Source organism: Lacerta agilis, chromosome 1, assembly GCF_009819535.1.
Source record: "Lacerta agilis isolate rLacAgi1 chromosome 1, rLacAgi1.pri, whole genome shotgun sequence".
Taxonomy (NCBI): domain Eukaryota; kingdom Metazoa; phylum Chordata; class Lepidosauria; order Squamata; family Lacertidae; genus Lacerta; species Lacerta agilis.
The window spans coordinates 75,955,073-75,971,695 of record NC_046312.1 but is presented as its reverse complement, the minus strand read 5'-3'; the positions used below and the strand labels follow the sequence as shown (position 1 = coordinate 75,971,695).

The 16,623-nt window shown below is 44.3% G+C and overlaps 1 protein-coding gene across 1 annotated transcript; it reads right to left on the bottom strand.

The window, feature by feature from the left end:
* Window positions 1–852: 852 nt before the first annotated feature.
* Window positions 853–10,805, bottom strand: LOC117050400 (synaptotagmin-6-like). The gene is made up of 6 exons (XM_033156055.1): window positions 10,646–10,805; window positions 9,634–9,749; window positions 7,648–8,043; window positions 4,809–4,928; window positions 3,292–3,403; window positions 853–1,589 (listed from the first exon to the last, which is right to left on the bottom strand). Exons 1-6 carry the CDS (start codon window positions 10,797–10,799, stop codon window positions 1,288–1,290), a joined length of 1,200 nt encoding a protein of 399 aa, XP_033011946.1. The 5' UTR covers window positions 10,800–10,805; the 3' UTR covers window positions 853–1,287.
* Between the last annotated feature and the right edge of the window lie 5,818 nt (window positions 10,806–16,623).

The following is a 16,623-nucleotide window of genomic DNA, read 5'->3' as shown; positions in this document are numbered from 1 at the left end:
GTGGACCGCCCTGTGATCTTTGGATGAAGGGCAGTATACAATATTATTATTATTATTATTATTATTATTATTATTATTATTATTAAGCATAAGGCTTTAGGGCCCAGTTGAAAAGTCAACAATTATATCTGGGATAGGTTGTTTGCAATGGAAGTCAGCAGCTGTTACATATTCTGCACTCATTCAGAATCCAAATGAAGTTCACTGACATTCTATCTCAAATGGGTGCTGCTTATTAAGATTGACACGGCTTCTTCATTCATTCATTCATTCATTCATTCATTCATTTATTACACTCCATCCAGCAACAAAGGCTCTGGGGGCAGGGCACAGCAACAGTAATAACACAATAAAAGTAAAACAAGAATGCAAAAACCATTTTCATCCAAACATGAAAAAGCACAATAAAATGGCACATATTTACAATGCAGGCCCTCATGCAGAGGTCTTCCCCAGACACGTTATCGGCGACCTTTTTAACTGGAAGTGCCAGGGATCCTACATGGGATTTTCTGCACACGAAGTGTGCGCTCTGACACTAAGCTACAGCCTCTTCCCAGCTGTAGGCCAACTTGCAGAGAATGTGGCAAAAGAACTTGAGTTCAAAATGGAGAATGAACACAGCTTTCCTATGCAATCCTAGGCATCCCATTCCTCTTCCTCTCCATGTCCAATTCATTCCTTGACTATTTTAATGACAAGGGGGTGTCTATGTTTTCTTAGTGTGTTTAACCCCCAGTTGTAGCCACACCATGCTGCCATTAGGTTCCCCAATGCAGTGCCCGTGAGCACAAATGGAGCCCTCAGAACACCCACTTTTGGCACCAATAAAAAAACATAGAGTTATTTTGGCTTTTTTTGGTTTGGCAGGAGAGTTGCCTGCTTTTTTCTTAGTGTCACGGGGCACATGTGGCTGTTTGGTCTGTTTTCTGTGGGGGATGGGTTCTGAACATTGCCAGTTTTTCTTCTGTGGAATGGGTATTTTTTTGGTGCCCACAACAGTTTCTTTGATTTCCATCTATGCCCCTTGGCCCAGTATCCTTTTTTGCTATAAAGTACAATGGCAGTGATGGAGGAAATCCTTTTCTTCAATGGAAACACCTGTGAGAATGAAAAGAAATAAGTTTCGCATGGAAGAAGCCATGTGGCCTCTACTACTGCTGTTCTGACCAAACTCTGTCGGTCATTATTCACCTCTGCTTAAGAGGGCTTGCTTGGATGCTGCAGTAGCTCCTAGTGTTAAGGAGAAAAGTTTGGGCACATCCACATAATTGCAGCATCCTCCTTTTAAATGAGCAAAGGGTGCCACTTAGCTACAGGGTGCTGGATGGACTGCGCCATGCGATGCCAGTGGTCATTCATATCGTTGGGTCCTCGTTTCCCCACCACAGCCTGACCTACAAGCTGCTTGCATCTGGGACGCAGCTCATAAATGGAAATGAGGAGAGCACAATCCCAAACTATAGGCTGAGGCAGGTGGAACAGGAACGTTTCATTGAAGACAGTAACTGATGCCAGGGTCTTGGGCTTGGATTTCTGGTGCTTCTGCTTATGGAGATTGCAGAAGACATCGATCCTTGCATATATACCTGGAACAGAAAGAGCATCAGAAGGAGTGGCAACATGAACACCAGAGTCTTTGACAATTCTGGAATTATTGTCCCAAGATCACAACTATTCCTCTGAACTGGGCAGAGATTTAAAAAATTATATTTTCCTTGCATTGAGGCTGAGAGCAGGGCCATCTTACCCATAGATGCTAGTGATGCGGGGCGCCGGGGCACCAAGTTTTGGATGGCGCCAGGCAAGAGTCCGGGGAACACCAAATGAATGCACTGAGTGAGCAAGGGTGCGTGCACCGCTCCCACTGAGCATCGGCTTGGTTTTTTCCCTTTCAGTCTGCAGGCATCGAATTCTGTGGGGTGCCAGAAGGCTAAAAGGGAAAAAACCGAGCCGCCGCTCAGCACAGGCCCACTCAGTGTGGTCTCTCGTTCTGCGGAAGCGTTGCAGGTGTGCACGGCACCCTTCCTGCTAGCTGTCTTCGAGCTGGGCATCAGGCGTCGTGGGTCTCTGCCCTCGCATGCCTCCACCAAAGCAGCTCCAGCCGCTGCCCGCCTCCTCCAGCCCTGCAAAGCTGGGTGTGCCGCTGGCAGTGCCGTCCCGTCCCAAGAGGCTTCCTCCACCACTGCTGGATATGCTTAAAACGGCCCTGGCTGAGAGGGAGGAATCTGACGATTATTGGAAGCAGCAATACCTTCTATCTCTGTGAGAGGGAGGACTACAAATGTTTGTGACACAGCCATAAAGCAGAGGCAAAGGAGGAAGAATCGAACACTGCAAATGAGATATAATGTGCTAAGGCTTCAGAAGCACTAAGAACAACATACTCTGGAGTAAACTGAATATGCAAATTAATCTCTAACTGGTTTGCAATAAAGCAACTACAGAACATAAAACAAGGGTTCTAGTAGGGTTGCCATATTACAAAAAGTAAAAACCAATATACTTTTTTTTTTTTTTTTAGGAAGACCCCCCCCAAATTCTTCAGCTTTTTTTAAAAGGAAAACCCGAAAGTGCAAAGTGTCGCTTTTCGGAAATTCACCCCATCTTTGAAATCCCAGTAATGTCCGGAAAAATCAGGATGTATGGTAGCCCTAGTTCTAGAGATCTTCTGGAAATTTAGATAAACATGAAACTCATATTCCAGTAAAACAAAAAAAGCAAGCCTGTAGTCCTCATCTTTGTATGGCAAAGCCTTGCAGTTTTGTATCTGCTGGTGTCAGAGATCAAAGCTGGACTTCCATTTATCAGAAGATAAGGGTCGGGGTCCCTATATAGTTCCCCCACCCCCTTCAATTATTATTATTTGGTCATTTCTCCAGCCCACCTATCTCAGTATTTGTGCTCTGTTGCCTTTCAGCACTGTGCTACATCCATTCTCTTCAGTCACACCTTTGGCCCACTTCCTGCACTACAGCCTGAAACAACTTCAAGGGGACAGAGATATTGAGCTGGGATTTCAAGATTGACTTTATGCCTTTAATGCATGAGGTGAGGAGAGAATGTTCATTTCCCAATACACTCTCCACCTTCAACTATTACTGCTACAGCACCTGTAGAACTTTAATCTGGCTCTAATGATACCGAGACTCTACATCTCTGGGTCAGTTTTTATCAACATATTCAAGAATACACCTCTCTTGTGAGTCACCTCTTTGCAGGTGGGACAGCAGGTGGGAAGGAGGCAGCACCCAAACATCAGGCAAAGAAGAAGAAAACAGATATATTTACGTTTCTCTGGACTGTTGTACAAGAAGGCAGTTTTCACTTTCAGTAGCCCAACTTCTATCCTCTGAGAGATTGGAAGACACTTCAGTGACACAAGAACTTCTCCGACTGTGTCCTGTGAAAAGATGTACGGGAAACCTTGGAGGGGAAGGCCAGCAAATCTACTTGCAAATCTCCTTCAGCCTTACTAACCTTGAGGCCCAGGAATTTCCTTAGGATTGGAATGGGGGTGAGAAAAATCAGCTATGGCTTATTGCCACCTGCTTTTTATTTTGTGTCTGTTTCTTATTCTGTTGCTTCTATGGACAAGGGGTGGCAGTTTCTTCCTGTGGATGCTTGTGGGCAACAATTCATGGTGGTCAAAGGTATTACCGTATTTTTCGCTCCATAGGGCGCACCGGACCAAGGGCGCATCTCGTATTTAGAGGAGGAAACAAGAAAAAAAATATTTTTTCTGGTTTTCCTCCTCTAAAAGCCCTGTTTTTTTGAGGATCAACTAAAAGTTTTGCAGCTTTTTTTGCAAAGGAAAAAGCCCTGTTTTTTTGAGGATCAGCTAAAGGTTTTGCAGCTTTTTTGCAAAGGGGGAAAAGCAAAGAGGAAAAGCTCTGTTTTTATGGGATTCAACTCACATTTCTGCAGCTTCTAAAGGAAAGGGAGCCTTTTCTACAGTTTCCAGACAGATAATCTAATCAGCCAGTCACATGTAGCTGGGGAAACAAACACCTCCCTCTGCAGCACATTCAACAAAGGAGGGCGGGGCTGAAAGGGAGCTGGGACTCTTATCTCTCTCCTGATCTCTTGCTGATCAGCTGCTGAGTGGAGTCCTTTCAACACCCCCTTTTCTCTTCCTAAAATAAAATGCATGATCCTCTTTTGGCCCCTGGGCAATTCAGCTCCAGGGACCACCATTCACTCCATAAGACGCACAGATATTTCCCCTTACTTTTTAGGAGGAAAAAAGTGCATTTTATGGAGCGAAAAATACGGTAAGTTGTTCAAAAGCCACAGAGTGAAAGTCTGCTAGGCAGAGTAGACTACCCTAAGTGAAAAACAGGGTGGGAACTGTTACTAAGGCCGTTGGTTGTTTAATCTGTTTGAATGTATTGTGCGCATGTTTGTGTTCTACCCAGGTATTTGGTTAAACTGGCTTAATTTTTGTTGTACTTTTGCTTGTTTTCCTTACGACATAATAGTTAATTTCTTGTTTATTCGATTTGGTAATCATGTCTTCGTAATTTTGACTTTCCCCATCCCCCTCTAACCACCCCCACCCCCACCAGGCACCTCAAAATCATTTCTGGAGTGTTCCCTCAACACTTGGGATCAGATTTTGTGGGTGAATTGAAGGCTGCAGGGATGAGAAAGGGAAGGAGGTGCCCCATTCCATGAGCAGGTAGCTGCTTGCACTACTCTCGATTTCACCTTATGTGTCAATAACCTGGAATTTTTATTTTGTAATAAAAAATTTAATGTAGGATTTTGAGAATTATCCCAAAGTAATGAAGAAAACCCACAGCTACCTTTGTCGCCTTCTGTAATACTTCACAGAATTCGATTTTTCTGGAAGTATTAAGTGCATTCAGAGCTATTCTCACTTCCCCCAGAGGCATATGTCGGGAATATCTGTCAAAGTGTTTAACCTATGGAATAATTGACATAAAATAATAATCTGTATTGATTTATGGCGTTTATTCCTGAAATGCTTCACATGCATTTATCCCTGCAATTCCTACATACATACATACATACATACAGTGGCATAGAAATAAAATAAATAATAATATACAATGGCCCTGTAAATTAGTGCAATGGTATTATCCCTATGGATGGCAGACTGAAGAGAGATAGTGGTTTGCTTAAAACCACACAAAGACCTCAAAAGTGAGGTGATATTTAAACTGAAGATTTCTACACATAGACCACCATAGTATCTGAAGTTTGAAAAGACAAATCGCAGGTTGTAGTCAATTAATCTTTACTCAGAGTAGACCCATTAAAATTAGTGGACATGACTAATCGAGTGTACTCTGAGAAACAGTTCAGGCTTCCTCAACCTCGGCCCTCCAGATGTTTTGAGACTACAATTCCCATCATCCCTGACCGCTGGTCCTGCTAGCTAGGGATCATGGGAGTTGTAGGGCAAAAACATCTGGAGGGCCGAGGTTGAGGAAGCCTGAGTTAGTTGAATACAGCCCAATATATATTACATTTACCGGTATATCCCAATTTTTCCCCAAGGGGCTCAAGGTGGCATATATGGTTCTCCCCCTCCCCGTTTTATCCTCACAACAACCTTGCGAGGTAAAGTTAGTCAGAGAAAGTGACTGGCCCAAGGTCACCCATTGTACTTCAAGGCTCTGTGTGGATTTGAACCCTTCCAGGCCATAGTACAACAATACAACCACTACCCCACACTGGTTTTCTGGGAAATAACCTTCATAACTATCTTACACTTATTTGAACAGACACCCCACCATATTCCTTATAACACAAGTTCCATTCTGTTGTTTTTTCCATTATCTGATTTGTTCAGTTGCTGCCTCCCTTTCATACTGGGGTTGATAAAAGCACTATTTTGTTCACCTCATCAACGAACACGTCAAAATTTTATCCGTTTGCTTTTTTGTGTAGCTCACAGAAACAGTTCCCTCTACATGCATGATAAAAACGTCCACCAAGCAGCCTGAGACGCTTCGGGGAGGATTTTTTTTTTTTAAGTTGGCTAAAGAGCCCAATATATTGAGAAAAAAGGAAACATATGCTGACAGGAAATGCACAAATAACAGTAATGGGACACCATGTGTCAAGCCAAGCAAAAGGAAATGGAAGGAAGTGGAACAGAGGGCAACTGCATGTACCCCATGGTTGCAGGAAAGACATGTACTGTACTTATTGGAGATCTCCACAAGATGGAGGCATTGCTCCATAGGCAGCTGAAAGATCAGCAGTTCAAGTCTATAATGCACCTAGTTTTTTATTTACAATTTAAATTATATCGTTATGTGCTTTGAAAGGGTTTCCCCACCTTTTCTGCCCCGCCCCACCCCTCAAACCACATGACTAGAGCCCTGTGTTTCTTTGAGGAGATTTCTTGCCTCAGTCTGAGAACAGCCGCTTCATGTATGAAATGCCATAAAAATTCAGCTTGCAAGTCTCAGTCTTTGTATGATGGTTGAAAGAAGATGTCAGCTTGTTCAGTATTCAGCTTAGTTAGTTGGTGTTAGGGCAACGGTGATGCTTAGCATCTGTATGTATCTGTATCTGAAAAGCCTAACAAGCGGGAGCTTTCTTTTCTGTGTATAACTTCATCCAGAGCTGTTTTCTAAGCCTATTATTTATACAGCAGCAAAAGATCTGGACCTTTCTCTGCTTCTGTGTGGTGGCTGGTACAACAAGCAAGATCCACACTTTCACACAGTCTCTGTGTGTATCTTATATCAGATTCCCAGTGGTATCTTGGTTCCCAAACACCAAAAACCTGGAAGTAAGTGTTCTGGTTTTCGAACATTTTTCGGAAGCCGAAGATCCAATGCGGCTGTCGGCTATTGTTTCCGGGGCGCTTGCACAATTCAGAAGCTGCACCTTGGTCTTCGAACATTTTGAAAGTCAAACGGACTTCTGGAACAGATTAAGTTTGGCGCTTTTGTTTTTGCTATTTATTTTGTGTTTTTGTTTTTGAGACTTTTTTGGTTAATTTGTTTTTGTGATTGTGTGGAACCCAGTTCAGCTACTGATTGATTGATTGATTGTGTGACTGTGGAAATGGATAAAATCCAAACAATGACTAACATCAGTGCAGGTAAGAAAAAATAATAATGTTAATTTTTATCATCTACAATACTGTCTTATTTCTTTTATAGTACAGTACATTGATCATTGCTTTCATTTTATGGATCAATGGTCTTGTTAGATAGTAAAATTCACATTGAATTGCTGTTTTAGGGGTTGTTTGTAAAAGTCTGGAACGGATTAATCCATTTTGCATTACTTTCTATGGGAAAGTGCGCCTTGGTTTTGGAACACTTTGGTTTTGGAACGGACTTCTGGAACGGATTAAGTTTGAGAACCAAGGTACCACTGTACAGTCGACGTACCTCGGATTACGTACGCTTCGGGTTGTGTACTTTTTGGGTTACGAACTCCCGTAACCCGGAAGTGTTTCCCATCGCATGAGCAGAAGCGTTCTGCGCGCCTCGCGCATGCGCAAAGCACGTTTTTCGGGTTGCGTACATTTCGGGTTATGTACAGCGACCCGGAACGAATTGAGTATGTAACCCGAGGTACCACTGTATACCCCAGCCAACCCACACAATGCACCCTTCTGTAAAACTATAGAAGACTACCCTCTATCTCTCTCACCTGCAACTTGATGCTGCTCCTTGTAAGTTCAGCCTCCTGCAGGGTACAAGTAAACTGATCCCCAAAGTCTGGGCTGCCGGAGTTCTTTGCCATGTGGGTCTGCCATTCGTGGACAATATACTGGAGATCAGGAGACTGGGAGGAGGCCCAGCTCAGCAGCCTAACCTTGACAAAGGTGTTGGTGCACCCTTGGGTGGGTAGGCCCAGGGCTCCTGTGACGGTCAAGAGGAGCTCCAGCTGCTCTTTGTTGTAGAGAAGTGAGAACTTCAGTTTGCCTGGATACTCATCAGAAACAACTGCATCACTACTCAAGTTGCCCATTTCGTGGCTATTTTCTGAAGCTGGTGGCGAAAAGCAGATCCCAAGCTTCTTGAGCTCCTTTTGGATTCTTTGGATCTGGACAAAATAAGAAAGGTGTGCTCTTAAAAGTGACTGGGTTGAACTGTTATAGGCGTATTTCTTTATTTATTTATTCATTCATTCATTAAAAAATACTTGTATACCACCATTTTAAAAGGATCAAATGGTGGTTTACAACAATTATATAAAGGTAAATGTACCCCTGACCATTAGGTCCAGTTGCGGACAACTCTGAGGTTGTAGTGCTCATCTTGCTTTATTGGCCAAGGGAGCCGGCATACAGCTTCCAGATCACGTGGCCAGCATGACTAAGCCGCTTCTGGCGAACCAGAGCAGCACACGGAAACACCGTTTACCTTCCTGCCAGAGCGGTACCTATTTATCTACTTGCACTTTGACATGCTTTCAAACTGCTAGGTGGGCAGGAGCTGGGACCGAGCAATGGGAGCTTACCCAATTGTGGGGATTCGAACCACAAACCTTCTGATCGGCAAGCCCTAGGCTCTGTGATTTAGACCACAGCGTCACCCACATCCCTACAACAATTATATATACACAATTAAAAAACACAGATCACTAGCTATTACAGAAAATGCTTTTCTTAATTGTCTGCATAGGCCTGGCAGCATAGAAATGTCTTTGGCAAATGTTTAAAGATTAATGCAGAAGATGCCTACTGAATCTGTATTCTACAGGGCTGAGCCAATGAAAGGCTCAGTTTCATGTGGATGTCCAAGGAGTTTCACCAGCTTGTGGGACAACCAGAGACGCTCCTATCGATGATCTCAGTGATCAAGCAGGGAAAGAAGTGTTCAGGCAGTCCCTAAGGTATCTTGAACCTAAGATAAATTAATACAGGGACCTGGAACCTGGCTCAGTAGTGGATGGGCAGCCACTGCAGATGTTATAACGGTGGTGTCACATGTCGACAGTCATGTGTCCCCATCAGCAGGCCACCACATTCTGCAGCACCTGGAGCTTCCAAAGAAGTGAAAGAACAGACACCCATAGAGCACATTGCAGTAAACCAGCCCCAGTGCATGAACTACAGTGGTCAGGCTATTCCTCTCCAGGAATGGCTATAGCTAACCAACCACACTTTGGCTTCTAGTGACAGGAATGTACACAGGAGTACCCAAGCTTACATAACTGCACTTCCAAGGAAGTGAGACCCTGTCCAGAATGGGTAACTTGTCTACCTCCCAGACATGGGAATCGCCCTCTCAAAGAGCTTCCTTTTTTCCAGGATTCAGTTTATTGACCCTCATCTAATCCAGCACTGCATTCAGACACAACTCCAGAGCTTGCATAACCACACCTGTAGAGCTGTGTGTCATCAGCATACCAGTGACACCTTGCTCCAAGACTCCCAACGAGTGCTCCCAATAGCTTCATATAGATGTTAAATTAATTATATAGGTTCAGTTGATTAAAATAACATAAAATAAAACCCCATTTAAAAGAGTTGCAAAACCCTTCAGGGATTGGAGGGTGGGGTTCTGATGTTACCAACACCAGCAGATCACTGTTATGCACAGCTGCACACTGGCATAACCAGTTTACCCCAAACTCAATCCCAGGCAGGGAATTCCACGTCTGGTTGCAACCGGGGATTTGTATACTTGCCTTGACCTCATGAAAATACTCTTGAGCAATGCCGAGAAGAGGTGTCTGCGATCTTTCCCGCTCAAAGGCATGCTCTTCTGCTATCCTTCTGCGGGCTTCATTGGCAAATTTTCTTTCTGCAAGAACAAACATAGCTGAGTGCATATCATCAGAGACAGGTAGGACCATACATGAATATACTGTAAGGAGAGAAGGAGCAAATATTTTTCAAAAAGGATCCTTGATGGGATGGAACGGGAATAGTTGATATCCATTGGCCCTGGTTGGGCAGAAGGCAGAAAGGGCAATAGGCAGAGCTAGGGTCAATGATAGGCAGAGCCAACTAATACCAGTTTCATCCCCACCCTCCTCGCTTCTGAGTTATGTAGCACTGAGACTAAGGAGGAGGCTGAACTGGAGGTACGAAAGCAGGTAGGTTGGTGGGCAGTGCCCCATTCTTCTGGATGGACCAGCCTCTGCTTGGTTAGAGGAACCCATAGAAACTTTTTATTACAAAGTAATGAGGTCATAAGGAAATGATACCTCCTACCAAGTTTTGCATCAGAGTATTGTACAATAAAATGAAAATCTGCTCACATAGGTATCATGCAGCACCTGAGCCACACGTTTGTCATCATGCACATAGATATAATGCCCTCTGTGTTTTCATGCACCTGTGTAGCTTCCATGCTTGCAATTCCCCCCATTCAGATCAATGGAAGGAGAGGGGATGTGGAAAGGGTATCTGCTCACAGAGCTATGCCTCCATTGACATGAATGGGGAAGCTCTTCTAGAGAGCAGTTGCACCTTTTGCATTGCCTTCAGTTCTTTCCTAGTTAGGCTGCAAGTGTTCCTCACAAGAGTAAGAAGCAAGCCCAGGAGAGTGAGGCTTATTCAAGTCACACTCCAACAAGCTTTGTCTCTTTGTGATAGGTCATCATGATTTTCCGCCTAATTTGGCTTAGTCCTTGATATAATTGTTCAACCCAAAGGAACAAATGCTTCTTATCCACAATGTTCTCTGTAACGTACCTTCCCATAATCTGCTAGGCTTCCGGCATCTGCTCAGTTGGCAGGTCAGAATGATTAATGCCACCAGCAGCAGGAGAACAGACAGTGCCAACATGCCATATTTCCAGATATCGGGGAAGGGCAGCTGAAGCAGGCTGGGCTTTGGTTGGGTCATAGCTCACTCCCTGCTGGAAACAGAACGGATGCCCTTCAAGACCGCTAGCAGTCACAGCATGTTCAATCGGTACCATGGAAATGAACCACATGGAACAATGTCCTCCAGATGTTGGGCTCCCAATCCCCATCATTCCCGGCCAGTATAGCCAATGAACATCTGGAGGGTACCACATTGGTAACCCCTGGCCTAAAACAAGGTTGGCAAGCCTGCAGTCCAGATCTAGCCAGGCAATGGATTTGATGTGGCTGCCAACCCCCTTCTTTTCCTCCACTGAAGGCTGGTCTCTACCATGAATGGAGAATCACAGCTTTGTACTGGGGAGGAAAATCCCCTGTCCCTGGACTAGAAATCGCCCATCACTCAGAAGAGAGGTTTCAACATTTAAATACGTAAAAAGCAAAAGCAAATGGGCAAGTGTTGCAAAATGCCTGAATATGTAACTGCGGGTGAAATAACGCCATATCTACATGGCCAGAATTTAGTTTTCAATGAGGCTTATTGCCTTTTCCTTCAAGCTGCATTCCCAAGCTATCCAGCTTGCGAAGGCCAGGCCGGTGACCTGTATGAGCCTTACATTATCCACTGGAACCTATATGTTTTTGGGGTCATCTCTTTAACCCTGTTTTGAGTAGCTCACTTATTAATAAAAATAAGCAGTGGAGATAAATACAGTTCTTCAAGCAACATGCAGGCATGTCATCGCTGCAAAAGCAGAGTTTAGACAAGATCCAAAGAAGCCAACATGAAAACCTTAACTGTGCCAACGAAGGTGAAAACTAATGGGGAGAAGGGGGTTGCCTGAGTCACAGCCCTGAATTATGGGATCTGCTTGGCTTGAGCACAGAGTGCCTAAGCCAGGAATATAAAGAGGGAGGAAGCAGCTTAGCAATTGCACTGTTCAAAATATTTTACGCACATATATTTAACCATTCTTTTCCAGAGATCTTGTGCCCCAACTTTAAAAACCAAAACAAAGGTGAGCCCGTCATGCTTTGTTATTCATGCTTACTTGACTCTCCCTGTTGTGGCTTCTGCTGCTGCTATATAATTTGGGGAGAGGGATCTCAGGTATGCTGATTCAGCACACCCAATTCCCAGAAGCTATGCTGCTCAGTCCATGTGAATGGATGGGCAATCTGCAGACATGCCAGATGCAGCCAATCTCAGACGGTGCACAGGATGTTCAATCATTGTTAGATGAGGAACTCAGGAGGAGATGCTAATGCTGGGGAAGTGCAGCCACATGGCCACACTGTGCCTCCTCTTTGCAAGCACCTCTTTCCACAATTCTGATTGTCCTCTAGAGTAGAAAAGCATATTCCGTGTTATCATCTCAAGTCTCAAGAGGAATCCATGGGAGAGCCAGCCTACTTATGATTATCCTACAACAGGTGTCTCAAGCTCCTGGCACACTGTGAACCTGCCACCTCCACCTGCCACAACATGCCCACCCACCCACCCACAAGCCACAACTTTGAATTGTACCTTTTCAGGTGCCTGCTTGAGAAGAGAGATCTCGGTGCTTGCTGCAAAAAAGTGGCGTAGGACTTCCAGCGCAGAAAGAACTGGCATGCTTCACCAGAAAAACAAGTTCTGCCTCATACAGCAAGAAAACTGGGATACAACTGATCTGGATTCATTCTGCAGAGCAGAAAAATAAGATCTTTATCTCCTTTTCCTAGAACAAAGTGCATGTGCCTAGGTGCCCAGATCTTTTTTAAGGCTCAGGATCAGCATCTGGGACTGCTTTCAGATGACTCCAAATCTATTAGCTACCCTCTTGCTAAACATGGAGCATCTGCACTCCCCTGATTTATGTTGCCCCAAAGCATTTTGTACTGACCAAACACAGAACCAACTTCTTAGAGCTATTGCACAGTACATTTTAATAGGTGTGTTCAGTCACTATGAAACCAGCACATGTTTAGGGCAAGAGTAACTAACCTGGGATGGCTTTGTGTTTCCCTAAAAGTAGCAGATTGCTCCAGAATTCTGATTAGAAATATAGAATTCCATGGAAATTTGGATGCAAGTGTCCTAACAGGTGCCAAGTGGGCAATGTGCACTCAGAGAGACATGCACACACCATCATCCCTATAAGTAAGAGAGTTTTCCAGCATAGCTAGACTTTCCAGGATGCAACAGAATTTTTTAAAGTTCCATTCTCCCAGATCTAACTCAGCTCTCTACACACTGGACCAAAGTGTATCAGAAGGAATGTTTCACACATGCAAAGTCTGCAGCTGCACTGATGGGCATGTGCCTGTTTTAGGCCTTCTGAATTCAGAAATACTTGCAGAATGTTATGGCAAATTATCACAAATGCTACAACTCAGAGGCTATTAATGATGCCATGGTGTGCCAACTGCACCTTTTTTTAGTCTAGCAAGGAAAACAAAGAAAAATTCAGCTGACATTTTTAAAAAGCAGATGCACTAATTTGCTTATTATATTCCAGTATTGTGTCTACCCAAATAGAGTTCCCTGTTGCGCAGCATCTTTTGCAGCATGGCTGATTCCATACTTTAGTAGACTGCCAGTTCCAGTTACTCATCTGTTAAAAAGCCAACTGATATTTTGTAGAGGGTTTGGCATAAGAGCAAAGGAAAACAAATTCAAATACAATGGAACAATAGAAATAGCATGTAAAGAGGGCTGGCAAAGTACAGCAGTATTTTGTAGCCCTAAGCAGGGGGAAAGGTCCATATAAACCAAGAGGGCACCCCAGATTTCTCCTGCAACAGAGGGATCAGGGGTGCATGGGCTTCCTGGCCATACCAAGAACAGTGCAACAGCTGGGCTCATGTGGGAGGGCAGCCCTTGACTTCTGAAACACATCACATTGTCTAGCTTACTAACCTCAGGTATAGTACAGGATTCTACCCTGTCACCAGTTTTGAGTAAGTTTCAATTGGTAGTCCAATCGCCTTCAGAATGTGAAATGGGGGTGCCATCCTGACCTTTGCCTCAGAAAGCAAAATGCTTTTCGTCAGCCCTCTAGTTATCACAATTACACATCTTCTGAAATGCTCAAGGAAGCATATGTTGTTCCCCACTCAGCTTGGTTTATCCTCACAACCACCCTGTGAAGTAGGTTAGTCTGACTGGCCCAGTGTCACCCAGTAAGCTTCATGGCAGAGCAGGGATTTGAACCTGGTTTCCCACATTGTAGTCCCACGCTTTTAACCACTGCACCACACTGACTCTTGCCCATCTAAGGCATTTGCTAGAGGAAAAATACACACCATCAGAGGTGTTCCCCTCACTTACATGCGATCATCTCATGCGCGACCGCATATATGTGTGGCACTGGGAAATAACTAAATAATTCAATTCATACCTGGAAATGGCAGTGAAGAGCTTGAGAGTCGTTGTGGCTCATGAGAAGACCTTCCCCCGAGCCCAAAGAGGACATCAGTGAGGGCAGAGAAGAGACTGGAGGCATGGCAGGGCTTTTTTATGCTGCTCAGCCTCCCCGCCAACAGCTGATGTGTCTGGCAGCACAGCAGTAGCAGCCATTTTCTAAGCGTCCCCCAGCCAGAAACAGAGCTTCAGTTCTTGTCGTGGACATTTTTGGATACAGTATTTTTGTATGGATCAAAGAGAAAGTGGTAGAAAGGGCAACTGGATGCCATTTTGAATCAAGATGGTGCACTGAACCTTTCAAAACTGCACTGATTTTAACCACCAATTGCAAAACTTAACTGATTTGGGAATTTTGAGCTACGCCGGGTACAAGACTCCTATTGGAGAATAAGCAGGATGCAGAGTAATCCTTGTTGTGCTACATTGTATTGCACTATACTGTATAGGTGGCAGGTGATGCTGTGGTCTAAACCACTAAGCCTCTTGGGCTTGCCGATTGGAAGGTCGGCAGTTCGAATCCCCATGATGGACTGAGCTCCTGTTGCTCTGTCCCAGCTCCTGCCAACCTAGCAGTTTGAAAGCACGCCAGTGCAAGTAGATAAATAGGTACTGCTGTGGCGGGAAGGTAAACTCTCTGGCTTCCGCCACAGTGTCCCGTTGCACAGAAGCTGTTTAGTCATGCTGGCCACATGACCTGGAAAGCTGTCTGTGGACAAATACCGGCTCCCTTGGTCTGAAAGTGAGATGAGCGCCACAACCCCATAGTCTCCTTTGAATGGTCTTAACCAGGGATCCTTTACCTTTACCTTTTTTACCTATATAGGCAGCCAAGCCAAGTAGCACTACCTATTATTCTGGAGTGGACTTAGTGAAATTATTCCCTCATTATCAATTGTAACCACAAAGGCAAAATGAGTAAGGAGCAACCTTCCCATCAGGTTATTCTGCACCACTGAACACAAAGCTTATATGCCTTCAGGCTGGCCATATCCCAGAGCAAATACTGAGCACAAGAGGATTCCTGCCAGGAATGCCAAAATACATTTCAAGGGTCAGAGAACAAGGTGTGTGGGGCCAGAACATTCCTTTGTCATGGAAGCCCAGCCTGTATTGAGAGAGGGAGTGCTGGCACTTGTCCCCTTGTTGAGACTACGGCAGCATGAGAGCCTTGAAAGCTTTGATACCACGTCATCTAACTTCCCAGCAAACAAATCAGAATGAGTGCTCAACGAAGAGGCTGTGTGGAGGAACCCTAAGACTCAAACATATAGTGGAGCCCACCTTAGCCATAACATGGTTGCATGTATCCAGGCCCCTGTTTGCTTTCACCAGGGGGAAAAATGACCCAGACAGTCTGCAGATGTAGCAACCTAACTTCCTACCCATGTTAAAACCACCAAAGACTTTCCAGAACTCAAGATCCTGTTTGGAAGTGTTGCAATAATATTTGAACTGTGTTTGCTTGTTTACTCTTTGTGGACATCCAAGAAAGTTTTTAGCAACCTGTTTTTGTTTGGATTTATATGTTTCAGTATGATAGCCTGTGTTATGTTCTGGGTGTAACACAGGCTTCAGGTAAAAGTGTACAGATGTCTTAGTTATATACCACACTTCCATTAAAGATAAATTCTCAGGGTAGTATATAGCTAGGGTGGATGTGTTTCCACTTTACAGAGCATAGAATCATAGAGCTGGAAGAGACCACAAGGGCCATCCAGTCCAACCCCCTGCCAAGCAGGAAACACCATCAAAGCATTCCTGACAGGTGGCTGTCAAGCCTCTGCTTAAAGACCTCCAAAGAAGGAGACTCCACCACACTCATTGGTAGCAAATTCCATTGTCAAACAGCTCTTATTGCCATACATTCACACACACACACACACACACACGAACATATGCAAGTCTGTTCACTCTTATGGACTGCCCTCCAAAAGTGGCCATCCCATTTACACTAGCAAAGCAAATCATCAGGGAGAATATGAAACAATTCAGCAGAAAGAAACAAAACAGCTGGAAGCAAACATTAAACAGAATATCAAAAGTCAAGGTTATACAGAGGTTTTAAACAAAGCAGCTAATGGCAGGAGGAAATGTAACCATTGGTTTCCATCTTGATTCTGGGCATGAAGTTTTAAGGTGTCATACTGACACCTAGTGGTTGGTTCCAGTTATCCACAAAAGGTAGCTCAGTCAGACAGAAAACCAAACATTAGCACCTCTTCACATTCTATTAGCCATTGGAAGCTGAATTAAAACAATGAGTGCTTCCAGGCATGTGTTCGTTATGGGATCAGTGCATGTAATGTGCACATGCCAGCCCATATCACTCCACTCCACCTCCCCATTTAATGCAGATTTACCCTTTCCAGGGAAAATCTGATGGGTGTGTTGGGGGTGGGGGTGGGAGGTTGTTGCTGCCAATGCCTCTTTTTGCAAATTAACCTCTCATCCAGAA